Below are 23444 nucleotides of genomic sequence, written 5' to 3' on the forward strand. Positions count from 1 at the left end.
ATGTATGCTCACCCRCAGGTCACCCATGGACAGGTGAGGTCAATTCCCATTTGCCTGTGGGAGAAGCATAATAATGCTTAATGTTGTAAAATTATATCTTAAGGAGGGAGTTGAATAAAGTCACTTGAGATTTACTGAGCAAGAAAAGAGTTGAGAAGAGAAGAGAAAAGAAGCATGGAGGTTGGCACATAGAGGAGTAGGAATCAGCTCTCCAGCAGTAATGAGGAAGGGCAAGTTTTGTGTGCTTGAAGCATCCCAGGGGGTCATACATGAAATGATGGCAGAGATGTAGGCAAGCTCGAGGCTATGCAGGGACACAAAGATCAAGATAAGAAACTTAACTGGATGTAGAAAGCTAGAGGGATCCCCCAGAGGGGTTTTTATAGAAATGTGGGTAACAAATGTTCTGCATAATTCATAAGAGGTACAGAACAGTTTCTTTAACTAGCGATAGATTGAACCTGTAAAGCGCAGGTCRGCGTCCTAAAGAGGCATGTTTTATCCCATAATATAGCTACTTCAAAAACTACCACCTCTCCTGACATTTTCAGGCCAAKAAGTAAGTGTATGTGATCTTCTGTGGCCAGCAGACTCTGGGGGCAGTAGAAGGGAAAAGAAGAATCTGCAAAAGACATACATTACTGCATAGCCTGTAATGAGTGAAAAAGATTGCTAATGAAAATAACAGTAGGTGAGAACAGACAAAAGCCTGGATCACATTCCAAGAGTGCTTATCTTAAACCAGGGAACTATACGTGCGGCATAAAACATAACATTAAACATAGCACCAAGTGTCTGTATCCTGGTTTTCCAGATGTGGCATGCTTTRCAGACACTGGGCTATAGATGTGTTTTCTGGCATCTGACACAAATCTGAAGCCTTTAACTGTAATAACAAAGTTCAGACTTTTACTGGTTAGGCAGCAGCTACCGGAAAGTCATCACCAGTGAGAAGCAGGCAGGTGGCCGGGAGGGATGACTGACATCACTGATGTCTTATTTATTTATAACTTCAACAAAAAACAAAAGAAACTCCTTCCATGTGTCCTCATGGAGCACAAAGTGATTCCACATCACCCTGCCTTCCTGCTGCTGTTACCAGGACTATGCTCAGACATTTCCTCTCTCACATGTGCTCYGCAGAGAGGTTTCTTCAGCAATGTGTTGGGTGCTAGAGAATTACCACCTTGAGCGTGCACCCTTCCTGCTCCTCTGCACAGGCCCACTCACAGGGATTTGGATAGCAAAAAAGTTATGGGGTTTCTACCCCACACACAACCCTCCAAGACTCTCATTGTCCCTTGCCAGGCTTTCACTCTTCCTTGGTAGGAACAGCAAACATGCATCAGCCAGTGGATAGAGGGTTTGGGGCTTTGCTGCCCAGCTCTGCTCAGCTCTKGAGCCCAGATACACCCCAGTGCAGGAGGCAGAGCAGATACTCCCCATTCCAGTACTAAAYAACCTGCAAAGTAGAGTTGCTTTGATCCTCAGACACAGCACTTGGTGCTCCTCAGGATGTTACTTCCAGTTGCATGCTGTTTGTCCAGGATGAGTTTTAACTGAATAACTGGATTTTGTTTCAGCTCCGACCGCTGTCCCCACCGTTTCCGAAGGCAAACCCGTGGATGAGTGTGATGATGACCAGGCAAACTGCCACAGTGGCACAGGTGATGACTACCAACTGACAGGTGCAGAAACCATCCTCATTCCATTGCAGCTTCATTGTAGCTCATATCCATCACAGCTTAATGTTTGCACTGATTTAACCACTCAAGATTAATGGGTATTAGTATGCAGCTTGTGGTTTTGGTGCTGTCAAAACATGGGCATCTGCCTTTCACATATGACAATACTTTTGATTGTTTTCTCAGCTATGTAATTTTTGAAGTAAATAATAGTGACCASATGGAAGAGAGGGCAATTTTTTGAGCAGCGATTGTGTCCAATCAAATCTCCCAATCAAACTTTCTCTCACTAAGAAAAAAGCTGGACAACCCTCTTGAGTTTTATTGCTTGAGATTGAAGAGCTCAAAATATTGTTTAGGTTTGCATATARGTTTCCCATATAAAACTTAGTATGGGACTCAAACCTTTCCCAGACAGAAACAAAACAGATTTGTTTCATCAAAGCACACTGGCACATACTCACACTGCTAGAAATATTTCCATGAGCTTCCCTGCCAACACTGCATTGCAGCCACAGAGGGGCTGATGTTCTCCTCCAAGCTGCCGTCACCAGCAGAAAAATAGGAGGGGGACATGTAGCATAGGCTGCATCTGGAACACAGGAAGCTTGTTAGGTTTCATATCTTCACACTTTTGCACAGAATCACTAGTCCTTTTAAGAGAGCTRACACTGCACCTCTATGTTTTTGATCTCTTCTTGGAGGTCACTTGTTCCACAAATCTCTGTGTCTGTTTGATTAGATCTATACATCTGCAGTAATTGAGCTTATTTTTAGATGCAGGACACAAGTTATTTCATCACTGCTCCCTGATGTGCTTATCTAATAAATGTTTATTGCTTCTTATATCCATGACATAAAATACCATTAAAATCTGGCAATAGCTGTGCAAGAGGACATTGGGAAAGCTTAGGTAAGRGATTGGCTTTTTGAAATGAGCCAAGTAGAACATCAGGCAGCAGATAGAAATGAGAGTGAAGTTTCAGCATCAAACYCTTTCTGAGCTTTGCCAATGTGTCCTGTAATTGCATGTTGCAAATCATAAATTGAAAAAACTATTCTTGAGTGGAAAAGACAGTGCACGGTCACTGTCACTGCTTTTCAAATCAGTGTCCCAGATKATTCTTATTCTTTTTGAAAACAGCCTTGCAGGGAGTCTGATAAAATAGCCTGTATTGTGTTAAGGTAGCTCAATGCTACTAAATGTTGTAATTTATTTATAAAAGAACCAGGCAGGTCTGGAAACACTAGGGTTTCCTGCAAAAACCTGTATTGCCTTGCAAAGTCCAATAGGTAGAGACACATTTTACATGGATGGAGGCTCTGTCAGGGGAAGCAGATAGATCTATGCAAGCACCTTCCATGTTCACAGTGTCTGTGCTTCAAGGARCTCAGGGCTTCATCCCACGTATACTTTAGGGAAAGTTTATTGAGCACAAGGAAAACCTTCTGGCAGTTTCTGCAGGTGGGGCTTAGGGGGCAGTTTATAATCTCTAAGACAAGGGAACAGCCACCAACCTTCCTGACCATCTCTTCTAGGGAACTGAATCTTCTTCAGTCTTAATATTGAAAATTACTACATTGCCCTCCTACAGAAGTGCAAACACTTAAGAATAAATTATTATTACAACACCTAGAAACCCCAGGCATGCTCAGTTRTTCTGGACATTGGAGAAATGCTGCATTGTATGTATGATGTTACTTAGAACAGCAAAATGCACAGGATTTTACCAATAAATTARCTGTAAACATCCTTTTCCCCCTCCAAAATGCATAGAAGGCAAGTGTGTAAGCCTTGTGGCCCAGTAAGGATAGTAAGGCAGCACAGAGGGGATTTCATGGGTGCCTTGCCCTCTTTTGCCCATTCCCAGTGCAGCAAGGCTCCTGCACTCTCGTGGGCACGGCTGCAGAGTCGCTTCCCTGACAGCRTTTGCACATTTGGGAGCACCACAGCGAAGCCTCCCTTGCAATTAACTCTAATTGTGCTCTAGGCCAAATTCCTTCCTGCTCTGTTTGGACCCCATACAGAGCTGCTCTATTTGCGTGGTTTATAGCATTTCCCATCAGATCATTCTCGCAAACATAAAGCTGTTACAGCTTGGGCTTTCATTCTGGTTGGAAGCCATCATAGTCATCCTTTCTATAATGCTTTAAGCACTTGCTTGCTGGAGAAAAGAAAAGAGGAGCYATTGACTGGTAATCAGCACCCCACCGTGCATTTATAATTGTACTAATTTCCTTTTTGTTTCCTTATGAATATGAGGCTCGCTTTAAAAAGTCAAGTATTTTTAAAATATCAATTAGTAAGCCTAGGAGAGGGCCATGACCCCACTCACCTCTTGTTTATCTGCTTGAAGAAAAGGACAAAGGGGAAGTCCTTAATACTTCCTCCACTTTGAGACAGAAGCCTGCCTTAGACTAGATCCTGGAGTCAGGCAATTCCCATGCACCTCTCCTGTGAGCTGGTCTCACAACACGGCTATGAAACAACATCCAGGGAGGCCCCAGTRCTGCCTCTCACCTCTGATATAAGAAACAACAGGTGATGGGTAAATGCACAAAATCGTGACTCTTGGGAGGTGCCATAAAGATCAGTTGCTGATTTCCYGTGTGATTTGGAGCAAATCAGTGTTTATTAAACAAAGCATGGCCACAAGGATGTGGTGAGGATTACCTTGTTGCTGTTTGCAAGGATTCCAAAGATACACAGCTTTATTTGATAAAGAGTTCTTGTGTTCCATTTTGATAAARGAAACCAGACTTTTAATGTCATATTTTCATGCTTAAGTTCACATACTCAGTTACCTACATGTCTAATAAAGACAGCAATATTTCAGGTTTATATATAGGATATTCCTAATGACTGCTGTGTCCTTTGTTGTGTCACATGTATCATGATACGCATAATTTCTTTTCCAGGTGGGACTACGGTGCTGAATACAGAAAAGCCGACAGTAATTGACAATACATTACAACCAGGTAAAAAAAAATTCTTATTAAAACCGTAATAAATTCCATACCCAAATTTCATGCCAGAGACAAAATAATGAATTGCAGCACTTCCTGACTTACCATTCCGTAAAGTTTCTGAAGTAAAGAAGCATCTGGTCTCTTARCTCTGTACAGTAAATATTTTATTCCTTTCATCCACATGTAGATGCAGCAGAGAACAAGATTTCCTTCTGCATCAGCAAATGCCAAGTGCTGACAAAATTAAACTAACTTAATCACACAGTGCACTGTATAAATGTGGCATGTCAGTGACACGAAGTGTGTTTGCAAACTCTGGGAAAACAAAAACAACCACACAGGCCCACTCACTATTTATATCCAGGGTTTTACAAAACTAAGACAAGTAAAGTTTGCCAGTTTTCTCCACCAGGGAGCTGGCAGTTTTACAATATTGTTTTCTAGCAAGTTTTCTTGAAATGGGGTTACATAAACTGCTACCATGAATTTGAAAAAGGAAAACCAAGTTGTCACTGGCAGCAGGTCCTTGTTACTTAATACAATAGCTAGCAGCTTTTAAATTCCTTAGTTTGCTGCTTCCTCAGCTTTCATACCATTTTTTTAATATCCTGTACAATTTACTGGGAGTGGGGGAGAGCATGGATTTGGGCAGAAAACCCAAACTGCAAAAACTGTAAGCRCCGGTTAAAAATCCTTTGCATCAATAATCGTGGAGCAGTAAAGAGGTCAGTTTTCAGTTACTCCCATTTCCTCCATTAAAGYACAGTCAGACACAGTCTTGCAGTGATTTATTAACAGGGTGGGTAAGTGTTTATCATTGTTTCCTCAACCACGTGACACAATCCACGCTTGCTTCACATGAAAGAAAGGGACTAATAATGCAAAAAATTTCCTAAAGGACACTGATGGTGTTGATCTGATTAAGAGATAAAGCTGACTTAGCTCAGACCTTGTTCCCACTCTCAGCCTCTGCATTCASATATTGCAGAGGCCAATGCTTTTACTCTCCTCAAAATTTGTCTCCAGGGTGACCCAGCTGGCTAAGTCAGCACAGACTATTTTTACCTCTGCCCTGCTTTATGAGCAGAGGGGGATCGTGGAGCACCGGTGCAATGAGAAACACAACAGCRAGCCAGTCCCCCCTCTGGGGACACCTCCCCACCCTCCCCTTCACAGCCAGCACTGCTGAAGGGCTGCTGCTGATCTCACAGTTCTGGGGAGGGGTGGGAGATGCAGAAGAAGAAAAGATTCTGTGCAGTGGATTTAGAGCAAAGCATTTTAATTTTTATGTCTGCAATTATCTGCTAGGTTTCTATTTTGATGAAATTAAGGAATTGSAAATTTTGGAAGCGCCTCTGTGCGGTGCAGTTTCACTCCCTCCCTAGCAGTGCCAGCTGCTTCRCAGGTTGTGTTTAATCCCCTTGGCTTGGGCGGGACTCTCCAGTAACAGATTTACTGTTGCTGCCAGAGATTAAGATATCCTCATTTTCTCTCCTTACTTCCCTCCTGCACCACCTTTGCTTACTGCGCGATGTGCCAAGTTTTTTCTCTATTATAAGAGTTTCTGAGGCTCTGTTCAGAGCATGCCAGTGTTACTTCCCTGCATTGTGCTGGTAGGAACCGTTTCCTTCCGGGGAATAAGGGACGAGTTCACATCCCAAACTCCAGGCTCCCACATGGCAGCGCATTACAAAGATCAGAGATAGAGATCAACCAGACGCTAATAAATAAGAATAAGGTTTCCAGAATCTCCAGTTTAAGATGTAAAGGTTTCCAGCTGCCTCATAATCCTTCACTGAAAACCAGCCAAAAACTCCCAAAAAGGGGCAGACAGAAATTTCCCTCARCATGGGGAAACCCCTGCTGGCATGGAGGTGGCACAAGCATTTCCTTCTGCTGAAGGGACATGGCTGGAGCGGCTGGCACAGGGAAGCTCACAGAGCAGGGGCCGTGCAGCCGGGAGAGATTCTGCTCCGTCAGCTGCAAATAACGTCATTTGAACTGCCCTTGAAGTTCCAGGGCAGCTCAGGGGGCCCCTGGCCCTYAGCTGCCTGGGGATAAGTGCACTCTTTCGGCTCTTCTCAAGCTGAACAAGGTATGAATTTAACACATCAAGGACTGAGCCTTCAGCTTTGGCCCTAATACCCTCTAAGGCCTGGTTTACCTTAACATGATGATGCACTGTGAGGGAAATGAAGAGCTCCAAGACAAGGAGCTGTTCCAGCTCTGCTGTAATTTGCAGAGGGTGACCCTGCATGAGCACTGTGGTGCCAGTGATGCCCACAGCAGCTTGTGCCACCATGCCTGGGGACAGATTGACCAGCTCTCTCAGCCGCAGCACCTGCCGTGGCTCAGGTACTTTGCAATAGGTGCCAGCGCCATGTAGCACTGTCCTACTGCCTGCATTCCAGCCTGCAAATATCCCTAATCTTGTTATCCCAGACTAACATGCTTGTGTGTGTCGAAGCCTGAGATTATCCTATTCCAACCAGCTTTCATACACTATGGAAACAGTTAAGAGCAAATAGCTAGAAAGCCTCCGTGCATGAACAAGCTGTTCCATGAAGGAGTCTTTTACAGCTCATTTCAAGGGGACTGAATTGAAAGAAAATAAAAAAGGATCAATATTTCAAGCTGCTAGAAATGTTTAAAGGTTTTGGATTTTTGTTTTTAAGAGAGGATTTATTTTCCTCCTTAAACTTAAAAAGATGCCTTTTGAAAATCCGTCTGTCGAGGTAAATGCCTTTCAGTCCTCAGCCCTAAGACTATCTAACACCTAGTCTTTTTGAACACACCTTTTTCTATTCTAAAGGACTATTTRAAATGCTTGTCTCTTAGCTATTTACATACAGAGCAAGCTGTTCATTTACATTACGTGCTCTTAGTGTGTAATCCGAGTCCTTTGTAAAGCAGACTGTTCTGAGAAGTACCATGTTTTTCACAGGTGTAACAGCTATTTTGTAAAAATACAACCAAGAAATCCTGAAGTTAAAATCTATGCTAAGAAATAWTTTAAAGGTAGAATAGGTCTGATTCTCTATGCAACTTTGTATCATTAAAGGGATATTAAAACAGTTAAATTATCATTTACTATCATTTAAGGTAATTCTGTGCTGCCAGCATAAGTGGCATAAAAAGGTGAAATGCAAATAYGAATCAGACCAAATACACTGCTTTGAAGTGGTCCAAATGATGTTTGTAATTTCCTATTTTAATGTTGATTTACCTTTTGGCAAAAGCATCTTAGCACTTTCACAGCATCTTTAATGCCATCATGCTTCTTCTTGCCTCTTGTTGGAGGAGTTATACAAATATGTCARAGTCTGTGGGCCACGGAAGATTAATGGACTTGCAAGAAACTCACTCAACTAGATTTTCAAATTACTTTCTTGTTCATGTGCAGTAATGGTCCCAGCTGTGAGCAAGATGTGGTCAAAAAGTACAGCTGTTGGTTATTCTTTGAGAGGATAAATCTGTTTTAATTCAGTATCACGTACCCTGCATTTTGAAAAAGGCATATGGGATTTCGTCACACCTCCTTCTCAGATTCTCATTTGAGCTGCTGCTATTTGATTACATAATAGCTGGTTTTCTTTGTCCTCTCAATACACACMAACCCAGAGATCAATCACCTATTGGCAGGAGAATTATCCTTGCATGGGAATGGGCCAGGGCTGCAGAGGGAGCCCAACAATTGCTGCTCGTCCCTGCTTTCCTTCCTTCCACCAGAGCTGCCAAGCTCTAGTTCAAGGACAAAGAAGAGGACAGATTGCCTGTAGCTTGCTGTGAGCTACTGTAACAGCCCCCTGGGACCTCTAATAGAAGGGTTGAACTAGTCTGTCTTATCTGGGGCAGATCCAGTGTCCATGCTGAACCATAATGAACCTATCCTGAAGCTACAAGTGTCCWTTATTAATTGGCTAACAGGTCTATTTTTCCTTTTTATGGGTCCCTGAGAGAAGTGTTGGAAGAGACATAAGAATAGGCAATAAGAGATGGCATGTTTAAGAAGCTCATAAAATAAGAGCACTCTGAAATGCCTCACCTTTGACCTTCAAACCCATTGCTGTGATTGTCTAAGGAATATAATAACACAATAACTTTGGAGAAAACAATAGGAACCTAGCAAGAAACAGCTAACTGTGTGCAGGTTACTGGTCAGATCCTCCCCAGTTTCATTGTATTCTACTTCTGCGTGGAAAACAAGTTCATTTTTATGCTACACCATGCTGTCTCCGAGTCTGAAGCCAAGGAACGCAGGCATGGCCAAAGCATATCAGACTTGGGCTCTTTGCCAATTTCCTGGACTATATATTTCAAATGAAAGTGTAAGAAAGTATTTATTAGATGGAGCTGTGAAATTGAGCTCTGTTTGGAAACTCTCCTTCTGATCCCGGTGTTCAGAACTGTCTTCAGAGCATGAAATAAAAGGCTTTTGTCACTTCCTGCACTTTCAAATTACCAGTTAAATTCTGGATATTTTCCTTAYCCATGTCAGTGTCCAGTTCTCTTTGAATTGTGTTCAATCTTAGCAGCATTCAARGGAGCAAGTAYYWCTCACATCATATGAGAAATGTTTTCCTTTGATCCACACTGAACTCCACTGGATATCTCACAGTACTTAGGCTGTGAAACAGACACAACAGWATATTGCTCTGTTCTGAATCTCTAGATTCATCACTCATTTGCATACTTCTYGTATGTATTCTGCTATTTGTTTTCCTTCAGGGTTGAACAATGCCAGTCTTTTCAATGTCTTTGTGCTCCTTTATGCTGTGTGGTACCTTCAGATGGATGTGCTCTGTCTACCACTGTTCGCCTTTCTTGTGGTTTGAATACCACACAGGCCATCACTGCTTTGCGTGGTACAATCCTTCAGGAGCAATAAGATTAATTTTGTTCTACATTTTCTAAAACCTTTTCTAAAGTTCTGTCTCATGGCTCTGATGTCAAAGCCKTGCAATATAGCTCTCCCTAGGCCTCCTTGACAATGAAAGGCTATTTTTCACAATCTTAAAACCYTTTAATTCATTGCAATGTCACTCCRTTTCTTTAAAAACCCCCCTTGATTTTCAGATGTCCCCTTTTGGGCAAGATGTCTTTGATCATGGCCCCATTGTCTAGAAAAAAATACCCCATATACTGAAGAAAGAGACATAATGGATTGCTTTTCTGCACTCATGTGTGCATAGTCTGAGTTCTGCTTCTTCAACATTTTGAGCCCAAAGAGAGATTGTTCACCACAATCTGCTTTTTTCCTAGAAAGGGCTAGGGTGCTYCAGGAAACATCTTTCCTCCACATTGAATTCCTGTGCCAGACATTATCTGTTGAATCCATTTGCTCCCAACTCAGATGCTGCATTCGTGACAATGTGGAGCAGACCCCTCTGGAGCCAGCAGGAGAGAGGGGGGAGGCTGGCGGGATGGAGAGGATGAAAGAAAGGAGTGAAGAATGAGGGCTCAGTGCAAAGACAGCACAGCACTGACAGGAGGAGAGGGGCAGGAGCTGCCCTGGGCTCAGACCTCTCTGCTGACAGAATGAAATTTTCTAGGGGCCAGAGGGGAGAGGGCACGGTGGCCACAATGCAGGAATCCAGTGAGTTGAGTAAAAACTACATCTGGGAGCAAGGATCTGCCAAACAAGGATGCAGCAGGCAAGGAGAGAATGATAGATGAACCCTTTTAATATCCATCCTGTCTCAACCTACTCACCTGAGGTTTTGTCTTGTTAAAATATTATTCTAGTTTACCTACTATTAAAATCTGGGTTGTGAGTTCAAAAGCCTTACCAGTCWTCCCTGGCAGCTCAGTACGTGGAGGAGCTCTTTGCCTCTTCACACTGGAGGAACTCCACCTCAAAGGTCTGGCCAACTGCAGGTCTCAACACACTTCCCATATTTCTCGTTATTTTCCCACAATAAGCAAGCACATTCTAAGGCTTGCATTATCTTTCCTGGCTTTTTGATTTTATTAATAACGGGCAAGAAACACAATTCTTCCCCCAGAGCTGATATTGATGGGAGCATAGAGTCCTTTGTTCTTAGTTCATACTTGCACAAAGCATCTCATTAAAGTAAACCTAAGTTATTCCTTTAATAAGGTGTGAGTCATGCCTGAGAAAAGGCTCCAAGATCTGGTCACATTGCTGTTGGCAGGGTATTGCTCTACTGGGAGTTGTCATTGCTCAAGGTGAGATAAAACTTCATACCAATGGGGTAGGAACCGAATGCTCAAAAGATTTCAAACTGCTTCTGAAAAATAAGAAATGCRAAGGATTTGTATGCTATCTTCGTATAATCTTTCCATTGAAATTCCAAGTTCTATTGAAGAAAATAAGCTACTATGTATTAAACCTTTGGGCAGAATTGAAAAGAAGCTGAAAACAAGATATGATCTCATCCTGACCATAATACCAGACTTCCCTTATTTTACGCAGAGCTTGTTTTGAAGCTTATTTTGAGTTCATTTGGCAATCAGCCACATTTGTCCCTTTTCCCTCTCAATTTGTCCATTTCAATGCTGCCATCTTGTGGGCCTACTTAACTGTCTGGAAGATGCTGAAAAAAAGTTCCTTATTGAAGCCAAGAACTATAGACCACCAGAAATCCTTTCCTGCCAAGGACATTCCATTAATGTTTCTGGTTGTTCTTATTTTTGTCCAAATCTCATTGTGAGCTGCAAAACGTGGCAGCATTACAGTGCAAAGAGGTACTGACAACCAGAAAAATATATCTGATAAGGAAGCCAGAGCTTTCTGTATGAGTCTTATCTGTTGCAACATGATTGTCAGATAATGTGGGTATATCAGAAGAATTCATCTAACCACAGTAAAAAAAAGAAAATCCCAAAATATGGGTTATAAAGAGACAAGAAGCAACCACATCATTTACAAAAAATAGCAATTTTTCTTCTGTTTCCCAGGGCTGCTCTTGCTGTGGCTTCTCAGAGCTTCAGGAAAGAATGGTTCTATTAATGGTCAAAGTATGCATTTCTTTTGAAGTTCAAAATCTGAATTATGAAACTGATAATCAAATTTTGTYCCCCCTTTCCCCTATTTCTTTGCAGAGCTGCCGCTGTACAATTTCAACTGTGCCTTTGGCTGGGGATCCCAAAAGACTTTGTGCCACTGGGAGCATGACAACCAGGTGGATTTAAGGTGGGCGATCCTGACCAGCAAAACCGGGCCAATTCAAGACCACACAGGTAATCATGAGTTCATGATGTAGCCATTTTACATGGGACAAGATTGTTCTGGTTTTAGTACCAATGTCTTCCAAAATCACAGGAGAATGACTTATACCTAAAATACATAAAGTCACAAAGATGCTTCTCTAGTAAACCAAATCTGTTACAAGTGATCACAACTACCTATTGTCTATTCTGGGAATAAAGATTGTTTCTTGTCAGGAACTGAAGATATTCCCCTCCCCTGACCTGCCTTTGGGTCATCGTCACCTGGGGTAAAAAAATATCTGAATGACCAATATTTTACAAATATCACTGACCAACTAATACAGTCACGAACAAACCTCACATTTTTCCTGTCTGCAGTTGCAGGGACAACCCACCACAGAAAAGCATTGTATGTGAGAGAAACTTCCCAGATGGGTGTATTACCCCCAGCAGGAGCTGGAGATTATAGCTGTCCTCTGCTCACACTGAGTTTTGCAAGAAAGATCACCCTGGGGGATTGATTGGTTTGTTTTGTAGTAACTAACTCATAGCTCGGCATAATTAGGCAATAAATTTGCTGCAGGCTAGTGGAGAAGGGAGGGCACTACGTGACCTGCTGAGCCTCTCACTTTAGTGTTCACGCTTGCATACGTGCAGATTAATCAAATGGGTTGAGATGAATCCCCCTTCCCACTTCTGCTACCCTTTGCTTAATGAGAATGACAAGGAAATTAGACAAAATTGGACTTTTTAAATTCTGAGACACTTTCAATTGAATCTTAAGACAAGTACAGTAGTTTCAGGGRAAAAAAAACTTGTAATACTTTGACTATAAATGGCATTGTACAAATAAATGGCATCAAATTAACTAAATGCAGTTAGCTGAAGTGAAGGCTGTAATGGTGGAAAAATTGATGTAGAGTAAAGTGAAATGGCTCAGTAGGATCTGACATTGAAAGGAGGTTAAAAGCTATGTTAGCCAGAGACTGACAAAATCTAAAAGGCRTGCATAAGTAAAGCTCTAATTAAGACAATGAAGACAGAGTTCCTGACCTGGCACTGCAATAATATTCTGAAAATGAGAGCTATCTGCACTTTGCCATCAAGGATTATAGAGAGACTGAACCTGTCTTCAGTCAGRAGATGAAGAAATTATATTCTTCAAATGAAATTTTGTTGTTTCCACTGGGCCCTGMTAGTACAGAAAACTTATTTGTTACATGAGTTGTAACTCTAGTAAACCTTACAGGCAGCCCCTTTTTCTCCTACTGCACTAACTTCCAATATTTTCCAAAATTTTTTTCTTGAATTCTGAGAGCACTTTCACCTGCCAGGTTTGCCATTCACCTGCAAGCAGGCACAGAGTGAGTGGGGTGGATGTGAACGCAGACTGTGAGCAGTCTGAACGGTGCTGATGTCCCAAACAAACCCTCAGTGCACAACAAGGCCACCCTGTGCATTGGGAGAGCCACAGTGAGCAGCTCCCAGGCATATCTTTCTCTCAGACACATGTGTACAGCTGAAGAAAATACACAGAAGTAATCTTCAACAACAATTGCTTGAAGGCAGCAGGATACACTGCATGTCACTTCAAATTATATATCTTGTGATGAAATCTGGCCAGTGTTAGGCCTTCCAACGCAGACAGCCATCCTAATACTGTGATTATTTTCYTTTTTTCCTCCCTCTGGATTTCCCTATTACCATTCTTTGATGAGATTTGCACATGTTGTGCTGCTCTGCACAGAAGCAAAGTTGGAAACATCATATAGACATAAGCATTCCTGCTTAAGGAACTGGATAAGATGTTACTGCACTAAGACAGAAAAAAAAAAAAAGGCCTGWATTTTTTYTGACYMTTTAATATCACCTTCTCCTATAGAATTCTTCAGCAGTCATATTGGGCAGGATACCTCTAACTGCTCACAGAAAGATCCAAACAAAAGGAAATGYCCTTGTCTCATGTTAGAAAAATACTTTCCTTTCTTATTTATTAGGTCCAGCCACTGGGTTTAACCCACTGTCCTTTGTTCCTGGTTCCCCTTTCACTACCCTGTCCTTCATACTGTTACCAGAGTAGCAAAGCTCATCTTCCTGTCTTCACTATACCAGTGCAATCCAGCAAGTCTCAACTATACATTATTTCATATGAAATTCAAGAATGTCAGGTATAGGCAAAGACCAATGCTCATAAAACACTACCCTTCCAAAACATCTTCTTGTGCCTCTTTTAAATTTTACTTATGTGTTGGTATAAACAGCAATAKGTATATTTATTTCACCAATAATTGAGAAATAGTATTTCTTATTATTACTTTTATTCTTCCTGCTCTTAAAATAATTTYGTACCAATGTCAATAAATGCTGGTTGCATCCTTTTGTGTGAGTGCATTGCACATGCAGTGTATTCGTACACACACCAGGATGAATTTCATGTTTTTCCACCATGACTCTCTGCAAAGACACTGTCCAAAAGCTGGAATGGATGTGTGGCTGATGTAAATCAGAAGCACTTCTCTGTAGTCAGTATCTTACTTAGCAATTTTCTGTTACCAAACTAATCACACTCCCACATGCTTATCTCTCAGCATGATTAAGAAAATAATTTTCCAAGTTAAGGGTATAAGGTGTTCAAATTCCAATGTGTATATATCCRTGATGCCCTTGAGAAAGTACGGGCCATAATCTTAGTCTTCCAGGAAAATGGAATTATCCTCACAAATAAATGGAGCCTAATATATTGTTACAAAAATCAAGGGCATAACTCTGACACCATCTGTGACAGTGATCAGCCTTTATTAGGGAACACTTTTTGGATCTCAGTTCCTCATCTCTGTCATGGCTATTCAAAACCATTTCACCCTTCAGTGTTCTTCCTACTCTAATCTTGCCTCTCAAGCACAGATTACTTCAAACAGAGATTTTTATTTTTTTAATAGCACTTTGCACAATTAGCATAGAGTGGRCCCCAGGGATTTCTGTTTAGCCTGCTGAACTAGGGCTCGCTGTTTTCAGGAGGTGCACGCTGACTAATGGAGCACCTGCTGTCTCAYGAAATATGCTTTTGCTCCTTCCCTTAGCAAAAGTAAATGTGTTGTGTGTGTCATGTGGTGAACATGTTGTTACAGTTCACTCTTGACACAAAACATCCCAGTGAGCAGCAAAGGAGACAGCCAGAAGAAAGTGCAGAATAACAGATTTGTTTGTGTTGGACAGGACCTTTAAAGGTCATCTAGTCCAACCTCCCCACAGTGACCAGGGACATCTTCAAACCTGACCCTGAATGTTTCTGGAGATGTTGTGTACAATTCCTCTCTGGACAACCAGTCAGTGTTTCACCACCCACCAAATTTCTTCCTTATATCTAGTCTGAATCTACTCTTCTTTAGTTTGAAACCATTACCCTTTATGCTGTCACTACAGGTCCTATTAAAAGSCCTGTTAGAAGTCCCCTTAACTGGCTGAAAAGCTACAATAAGGTCTCCCCAGARCCTTYTCTTCTCCAGRCTGAATAACCCCAAGTCTCAGCCTGTMCTCAGGGGAGAGGTKCTYCAGCCCTCTGAKCAGCTTTGTGGCCCTCAGAGCATATCAGCCTTTTTACAGCTTCCAGAACAAAACCTCTGACTCTCTTGTTTGTGATGCTTGACCCATCAGCATGGACAGGAAGCAAAAGTTTGGGGTGGTTGGTGATTCTTTCTTATATTAACAAAGAAAGTTAAAGCTAGTGGCTATTCCTAACACAGTCCTTCTGTCACAGTAGGAGATGGCAACTTCATTTACTCGCAAGCTGATGAAAGCCAGAAAGGCAAAGTGGCCCGGCTGCTGAGCCCGGTGATTTACTCACAGAACTCTGCCCACTGCATGACGTTCTGGTACCACATGTCAGGAGCACACGTGGGCACCCTGAAGATCAAACTGCGCTACCAAAAACCAGATGAATACGACCAAGTGCTGTGGACCCTGAGTGGGCACCAGGCAAACTACTGGAAGGAGGGACGTGTTCTTCTGCACAAATCTGTGAAACACTACCAGGTGAGTTTGGCTGCTCCCCACTGAACTGCCACGGCCAAGGCCAGCGACACCTCCCTGGGTGTGTTTTATACGCCGCAGTCAAAAATGTTGCTGAAGGATTTATGTGGACAATATTACACCTCCAGATGAGGTACGCTTGCTRTGGCTAATAATAGTGAAATATTTCCTGGTATCTCAGATTACAGTGATACAAGCRTTTTCTTATCAGAGGCCAAATAAATACTTTATAAATCATTTATCATCAGTCACCAAACYGCCTCYTTGCTGCAGTTTTGCTGATGTTAAAGTCTTGAATAAAATTGTGACAGTGCATGATTTACATTTGCCTGTATAAGTTCACAAAGGTAGGCAATGCAGATTTTCAGGCCATGGAGCACATGTAAGTGTGACACCATGGCAAGTGAAGATGTACGTTAATAACTAATTAAGAAATCCTGACTGCTGCAATTGTGTGCTAACATGAAAACAATGGGAATGCTATCTTGCTTTTCCAGGTGGTTATTGAGGGAGAAATTGGAAAAGGAACTGGAGGAATTGCTGTGGATGACATTAAAATTGACAATCACGTAGCGCAAGAGGATTGCCGAAGTAAGTATGAAAAGCAAAAACATAGAGAATTCTCATCCAAAGCATTGTTTGGATGAGAATTTAGGATTAGAATGTTTACCTATTTTTGTCTGTGAGAAAGGGATAGATAATTATTAGCTATGTTTCCACTGAAAATATCATGATTCAGCCCATAGCTTTACTCATAGTGAGTGCCACTGGTGTCACCTTGGTATGGCAGCAGTTTGAATCAGAATTGGCATCGTACTGCCATGGGTCCCAGCGTATTCACATTCTCACATCTCTCCCTGTATTTCATATTGCTGCCCTCTTCAAATCTCTCTGCTTTTCCTATGGCAGGATGCTGTTTTAACTAATACACAAAGTCCAATTTTATTTCTTTGGYCTTTTTTAGATCATTTACTACAAAGCCTTCTTAAATTATTTTTTAAAGGACCATATCAAACCCTTACAGGATAAGCAGATAGGGTGAAAGGGCTCTGTCCTCTGCTGTCCTGTCATTCTGAGTTTGCTCTGGCTCATTTGCTGTAGTCGTCAGCTCCCAGACATGTGAGACACAAAGCAATGTTAGGACATGGCCTTTGCCATATCTGAGCCAGGCTATTCCTGAGATGCTCTTTGAGCCCTTTTATTCCTGGCCRGTCTTGGGTTATTCCAGTCACTGCTGATCATATGCACACTGCATACTGCACGTAATTTGGCAGCAGCAGCCCAGACAAACACAAGCAACTGAACACTGTCCTTCACACTGAAGATGAAGCAATTACTTTTATATAGAAGAGGGAACAGAAATGAGAACCCTTAGCATTAAGAAGATAAATTTATTCTATGTGAGTCAGCAATACAACTAAGAGCAATAATAGAGGGTGTTTCTCACCTTTTTGTAGCTATTTATCCTTTTGAGGGTAACATGACAGTCTTCAGCTATGTGGTAATTTCACTGTGGGATGAGAAAACTGTACAATCTCTTTTTATCATGTGGCCCAACACCTGGAGTTCATCAAATGCCACCAGAGTGGCAGTGAGCAGAGGCAGGACACACTGCTTAGTCCTCCTGCAACGCCCTCAGTAACAAGAAAGGTGCTGGGAACACAGTGACYGTATTTAATTGGCTCCTGCATGAGAAAGGAAAACATTTCCTACCCCCTTGTTTTGGTTGTTCAAACCAAATGTTGAGCAAAGATTTCTGCCTGAGGGAGCTAAACCCAAAAGCTCAGTCTGAAATCCAAACAAAAGTGGTCTCTCTGCAGTCAGAGAAACTATTCTTGTGATTAACTATGCCTATGCTGATGAAGTGTTATGGAATTGGGCTCCAAAATTGTAAATACAGTGAATGAGATGCTAATTCATCACACTGATTTCTCTTTCCCAGGCATGGAAAACCCCTGCTGATAACTAAAACTGTGCCAAGACTGGGCGGAGAGGAGTTTTTTAATCTTTCTTTCTTTCTCCATTAATTTTCAGAGCCCATTATAATGAAGAGCTCTGTCAGGCCACCATAATGATGCTCTGACACAGGAAAATCTGCTATACCATTATTGCCAGCATGATAGTCAATCAGTGTTTGTAACCCTAATAATCAATGTCAATTCTTTTGCTTCATTAGAATCAACTGATGTGGAGAATGAAATAGATGAAGAAGAAGACTCAGAAAGTAATCAAACAGGTAAAAATTGTGTTATTTTTTTAAAGGGAATGAATTTTAATGTGCATTTTAATGTGAGTTTGTGCATTCTATTTATTTATTTATAAATCTGTTCTCGAACAGATTGTTCTATTGTATTAAGGTGTTTCGATTTATCTGGAACAGATGATGAGAAGGCTTACATTTATTTGAAGGTTGTAATAGTTTTATTCTTCCATGTCATATGGACTTATGGACTTTTTATTATTTGTACTTATCTCAACCATTTCAAATTTTATATACTTAATTTTTTATGTTATATTCATATATATGCAAGCACATTGTAACCTCTCAATATTTTGTTATYTAGAAGGTTTGTCCACTGCTGAAGAAAGCACTATCATTATGTCTTATACAATTTATGACTTGCACTGTGCCTCAGTAATTAGGCTCAAAACTCTTCAGGTTAAATTATTCACACCTGGCTGAAAATGCCATTTTATGACCAGTCTACCAAAGCATTATCATTTCCAATGATGATAGCTGTAAATGGATCATTAAATTGATCATAATTGTCATATTGTTCCAATACTAAAATATACTTGCATTTTYCAGGCAATGAGCTTAATTTTTTTTCTGTTACAGTCAACAGGTTTGCTATAATTGATTTCAGTGAAAAGAGTTTGTCCAGAAAAACTTTTTGGCTTTTCCAGCAACAAATACAGGGTTTGCTGCTTTTTGGATCATTTCTGTAAGCTAAAAAGGTTGAGGAAAAACATTAGGCTACCCAGAGAATGTTTTACACAAGGGAGTAGAGTGGTCTTCTGTCAGTTCTGCCACTGTTTCCACTTCAAAATCCAATCCTAAAGTCATTAAGTAGAAATGAAATGACTGGWTATTCCCAGCCAATGACTTAGGCTCTAACCTCTCACATTGAGCTGAGTAGAATTTGATTAACATTTTTGAGYTAAATACTGCAACATGGCAAAATGTAATCAAAAGGCCTTGTTATTCACTCCCATGACTCCCACTTAATCCAAGGCAGAGCCAGAGCTCTACTAACGGGCAGCAGATTCAAAGACTGGAGAACAGTCTGGAAAAAAATTCACAGCTATTTGGGCTACATTATAGTTTTCAGCTATTTACGACCACCATCAGAAAGCAAGGTTTTAAAATTATGTAAAAAACTGATGTCAAAAAATTTGATGGTCTTCTCAAAGTTTCCAATTCATTAAACGAAGTTCTAACTACGATCAGTTCTGAAAAATTTTCAATTCTTTACTCAATTTCAGGGTTTACACCTCCATAYCGTACAGGTGAGGACTACGATGACAACATCTCCAGGAAGCCAGGCAATGTTCTGAAGACCTTGGATCCAATCCTTATCACCATCATAGCCATGAGTGCACTCGGGGTGCTTTTAGGAGCCATCTGTGGAGTTGTCCTGTACTGTGCCTGTTGGCAYAATGGGATGTCCGAGAGGAACTTGTCTGCACTGGAGAATTATAACTTTGAACTGGTCGACGGTGTAAAACTGAAAAAAGATAAACTWAACACACAGAATTCATACTCGGAAGCATGAAGACGTAAAGCGACTGGAGAAGTCAGAGAATCGGGATGGAAGGACATCGCTCGGTCGTGCTGGGGAACTGTTGATCTTTTACTGTACAGGCTGAAAAGTGCATTGATGACACTGAGCCAAGCTTTTCTCAGGAGCTTCAATGAGTGTGTAACCGATGAACATGGACAACAATCTGTGTTAACAACCTGAATCATGTACAGTCTGCTTTTTCTGTTGGTTTTATTTGAAATAATCGAATGCTGGTGTTGAGACCAAGTATGATTGACTTATAGTTCATTTTGTCTTTCTTTCTCTCCCTCTCTTTTGTTTTCCGTTAATGGATAATTTTGTTTTTACTGTGCAAAATCCAAGATGCTGTCACAAAATGTATTCAGTGGGGTCCTTTGGATGGACATGCTGTCTATAGCTCAGTGCCCAGAAAATATTGGAGTAACAGCAATTTAGTGGACTTCTGCACCTGTATTTGTGTATAATTGCTCGTGTTGTGCATAGGCAAAGAAGGGTTAGGATGTTTTTGAAAGTACTGCTGCATCAGTACCGGTTTAGCGTGTCAGCTCTGTTTACGAAGCAATACAGTCAAATTTTATTGATGTTTTTCAGTGTTGTACTAAATTTTGTGCTTGTGAACTCCATAAAAGAGTATGTGCCATCATCAGACACAACTGGTAACCAAGTGTACTGCCTAAAAACTAAACAAAAAAAAGTCCTTGGCACTGGCTAGTGTATGTCCTCTCAAGTGCCTTTTTGTTTGTACTGCTTCTCATTGTGTTAACATTAACTACAGCTTCTCTGCAGTTACGCCCTTGTCTTTAATCATATTCTGATGGCTCACTGACTAAAAGAAAAGTATATTTTAGTGTAAGAAAATAGCCTCAGCCAAGGCAAGGGCTAATCAGATTTGACAACCTGGCTCGATTGTTCTGCTTTCTGTATTTCAACTTCATGTCTCTTGACCCTTTTGTATAAAGCTGCAATATCCCCTTTTATTGTTCTTTCATATAGAATGTATTTTCAAATGTAAAATCTCGCTCTCTTTCTCTTCTCTTTCTCTCTCTCTTTGTCTCTCTGAGTAGGTTGCATAAGCATTTGCCATTGCCAAGGAAAGAAAACTTCAGCTTTAACTTGCTGGTAATGGCAAAGGGTTTTATTAGAGTTTGTGTTAAAAAATAAGGGAAAATTCTTAACTTTATCCTCCAAAGTCGAACTTTGGGTTTCTTCTTAACAGCATAAAGTGACAGTATCTTTTTTCCTAATGTCATGAAACATGTCTTTTATCCTGAACAGCTTGCCTCTTAATTACATGGGGGAAAATGCTTCCCTTACTGAAAAGATTGCCTTCAAAATGAGAAACTTTCCTCCTCTTGCCCCTACCTGAACTTGGAGTTCTGTTCTCTCAGTAACYGTGTATTTTCATGCTGATCAATGCKAATTRGGCTTAGGCGTGGGTACAGAATGAAATCCCACAGTRTATGTAGGGTATGTCCGTACCWTCACGTTATATCCCATCAGCATTTCACACCGGGAGGTKTCTGTTTGACCACAAGTGCAGACAGTGACCAATTTAGCGAACTGAGTGCTCTAAGCTGTCGGGAAAAATGTGTTTGACAATGACGTGGCAATTTTTTAAAATATTTTAGGGCAAATGCTATTGGTTAAATAATATTCAACATCCTATGTTGGTCCAACAGGGTAAAAAAAACAAGAGCATGTTTCCCACAGAGGCCAATACRAGGCAGTGAGGGAGCAGAGGGGTCACTCCCCTCCTGCAGGTGCAAGGGGAGCCYCTGGGGTTCTGCAATGACCTGCACACAGCACAGCCATACCTGGGGGCAGCTTCAACCTTCCCCTGGCTGTCTACCAACCAGCAGATGAAACCAGTGCAAACATGGGGAAAGGAACATTCYACCAAGTGCTGAATTCATGTTTTTCCTCAATGAATTTACTGGGACTTTCTGAGTTAGTCTTTTCCAAAATTGCTTTTGTAGAAGAGCAATGAAATGTCCTGTCCTGGGTTAGGATTAGAGAAGGGCTAATTCAACCTTGTGTTACTTGGAGTGACAGAATCCACCCCTATTTATCAAATGAATGTTTTAAAGYGTATAATTTCACCAGTATGAGCTATAAAACAGAAAAATATGTAGAAAATCCACCAGTAACCTGGAAAATAAAGAAAAAGGAGGGAGGCAGTACGTAAAAATGAGTTTTGAAGTTGAAAATATTTTAAAGGAAATAATAGGAAAAAAATAGGAAAAAAACATGGACAATTGCTTCTTCAGAGGGGTCTTAAATAAGAAAAACCCAATTACCCACTTCAGGTCATCAAACCTTAGATTGATGGAAGAGTTGTCTCCCCAGCCTCTAAACCTTGGGTCYTCTAAAAGGTGAGACAATGCACATAAGGCCTGAAAGTTTTGCCTCGAAGTTGGTCCATGAGATGTCCCAAGTGACAGACTCAGTTTGTCAGAGGTAGAATTTTCATTGGTTTCTAACACTGTAATTTGACCATAATGGTATTGCAGCAGCTAGTTAATTAACCCAAAGAAAAAATGGATTTTTCAAAACTGTTTTCAGCACACCACCACTGTGTGAGTCAGGAATTAAGGGTCTGTTCTCCTTAGCTGAAAAACTTCTAGTCCACTAACTTGACTAAGAGTTACATGCTTATATTGCCTTGAAGAGAAAATCCCAYTGGGGAGCCCAAGCCCAAAACCTTTGGAAATATTCCCACTGGTTTCAATAGATTCTGGACCAGCTCTTGGTCTTGATCTATTTGAAGAGAAAAGCAGGTAGTTGGTGCGTTTTTTCATTCATTTAACATACTGAGAATAATGAACATAAAAAGGAATTTATCTCCTTTGTGGTCTTCAGACATTACTATGATAATGAGGATCTAGCACTGAAGGTTTGATTTCTCTGAAGGTAATAGAATTAAAGTTGCCCTTCAACAAAGGAAAAATGATACTGCAACTTTACAATGAAAAGTATCTTGCACTGATAAATATATTTAAAAAAATTATATGTTTATAAAGTTATTAATTTGTAAAGGCAGTGTTACAAAATGTTCAGTTTATATTGTTTTAGATTGTTTCATAATTTTTAAAGTGTAAAATAACATATTTTTTTCTTTATTGAAAAACTATAAAAATCTTCTGTAGTAAAATGGTTTCATTTTACTGGTATATTATTGCTTCATGTTTTGTACCATCATAAAACTTTGTGCAAATTTTTTTTACAGAAATTTTTATTTTCTATGACAATATGACACTTGTAAATTGTTGTTTCAAAATGAACAGCGAAGCCTTAACTTTAAATGACATTTGTATTCTCAGACACTGAGTAGCATAAAAAAAACACATAGAACTGAACTGTAACTTAAATTTCCAAACTATGACTACTACATTCCAAAGAAACAGTTGAATTAAACATTTTCATAAAATATCCCATAGCTGATGTTTTTTATTATACTAAAATGGATTGGTATTATTAAATGGCTGGTTTTATTTAGCATCTTGTAACRAGCACAATGTTTTAATCACAATTATTTTGTTGCTAGGCAACTCCTGCAAGCAGACACCTTGATGGGTTCATTCATTGCTTAGGATAGAGGGATTCACCTCTGCCTGACCCCTTCTTTTTTCTTGCTGGAATATGCTCCCACAACCTGCTTTTTAACCAAACAGGATTTAAGGGGACAAATCTGCCACCCCTGCCCCTTGCCATGGGCCACCCAATGTAACACCTTGTGCAGGTGTTTCACCCACCTTGGGGCTTGCCCTTGGGTGGGGGTGAGAGGTACTGCCAAGTAATGCCC

General features: G+C 40.8%; 1 protein-coding gene across 4 annotated transcripts in view; it reads left to right on the forward strand.

The window, feature by feature from the left end:
* The window catches only part of NRP1 (neuropilin 1), a 112326-nt gene extending 89255 nt beyond the window's left edge, over positions 1–23071 (forward strand). Inside the window, exons 11-17 of one of the 4 annotated variants that reach the window (XM_057376518.1) lie at positions 1584–1688; positions 4605–4664; positions 11721–11858; positions 15586–15860; positions 16355–16448; positions 18034–18093; positions 19344–23071. In XM_057376518.1, the coding sequence (XP_057232501.1) occupies positions 1584–1688; positions 4605–4664; positions 11721–11858; positions 15586–15860; positions 16355–16448; positions 18034–18093; positions 19344–19633 (1022 nt within the window). In that variant the 3' untranslated portion in view covers positions 19634–23071. The remainder of the gene's footprint in view (positions 1–1583; positions 1689–4604; positions 4665–11720; positions 11859–15585; positions 15861–16354; positions 16449–18033; positions 18094–19343) is intronic. The other 3 variants (XM_057376519.1, XM_057376520.1, XM_057376521.1) reach the window with 3 other exon arrangements.
* Positions 23072–23444: the final 373 nt, after the last annotated feature.

Source organism: Malurus melanocephalus, unplaced genomic scaffold (assembly GCF_030028575.1).
Source record: "Malurus melanocephalus ecotype Western Australia unplaced genomic scaffold, MMel_1.1 scaffold_280, whole genome shotgun sequence".
NCBI lineage: Eukaryota > Metazoa > Chordata > Aves > Passeriformes > Maluridae > Malurus > Malurus melanocephalus.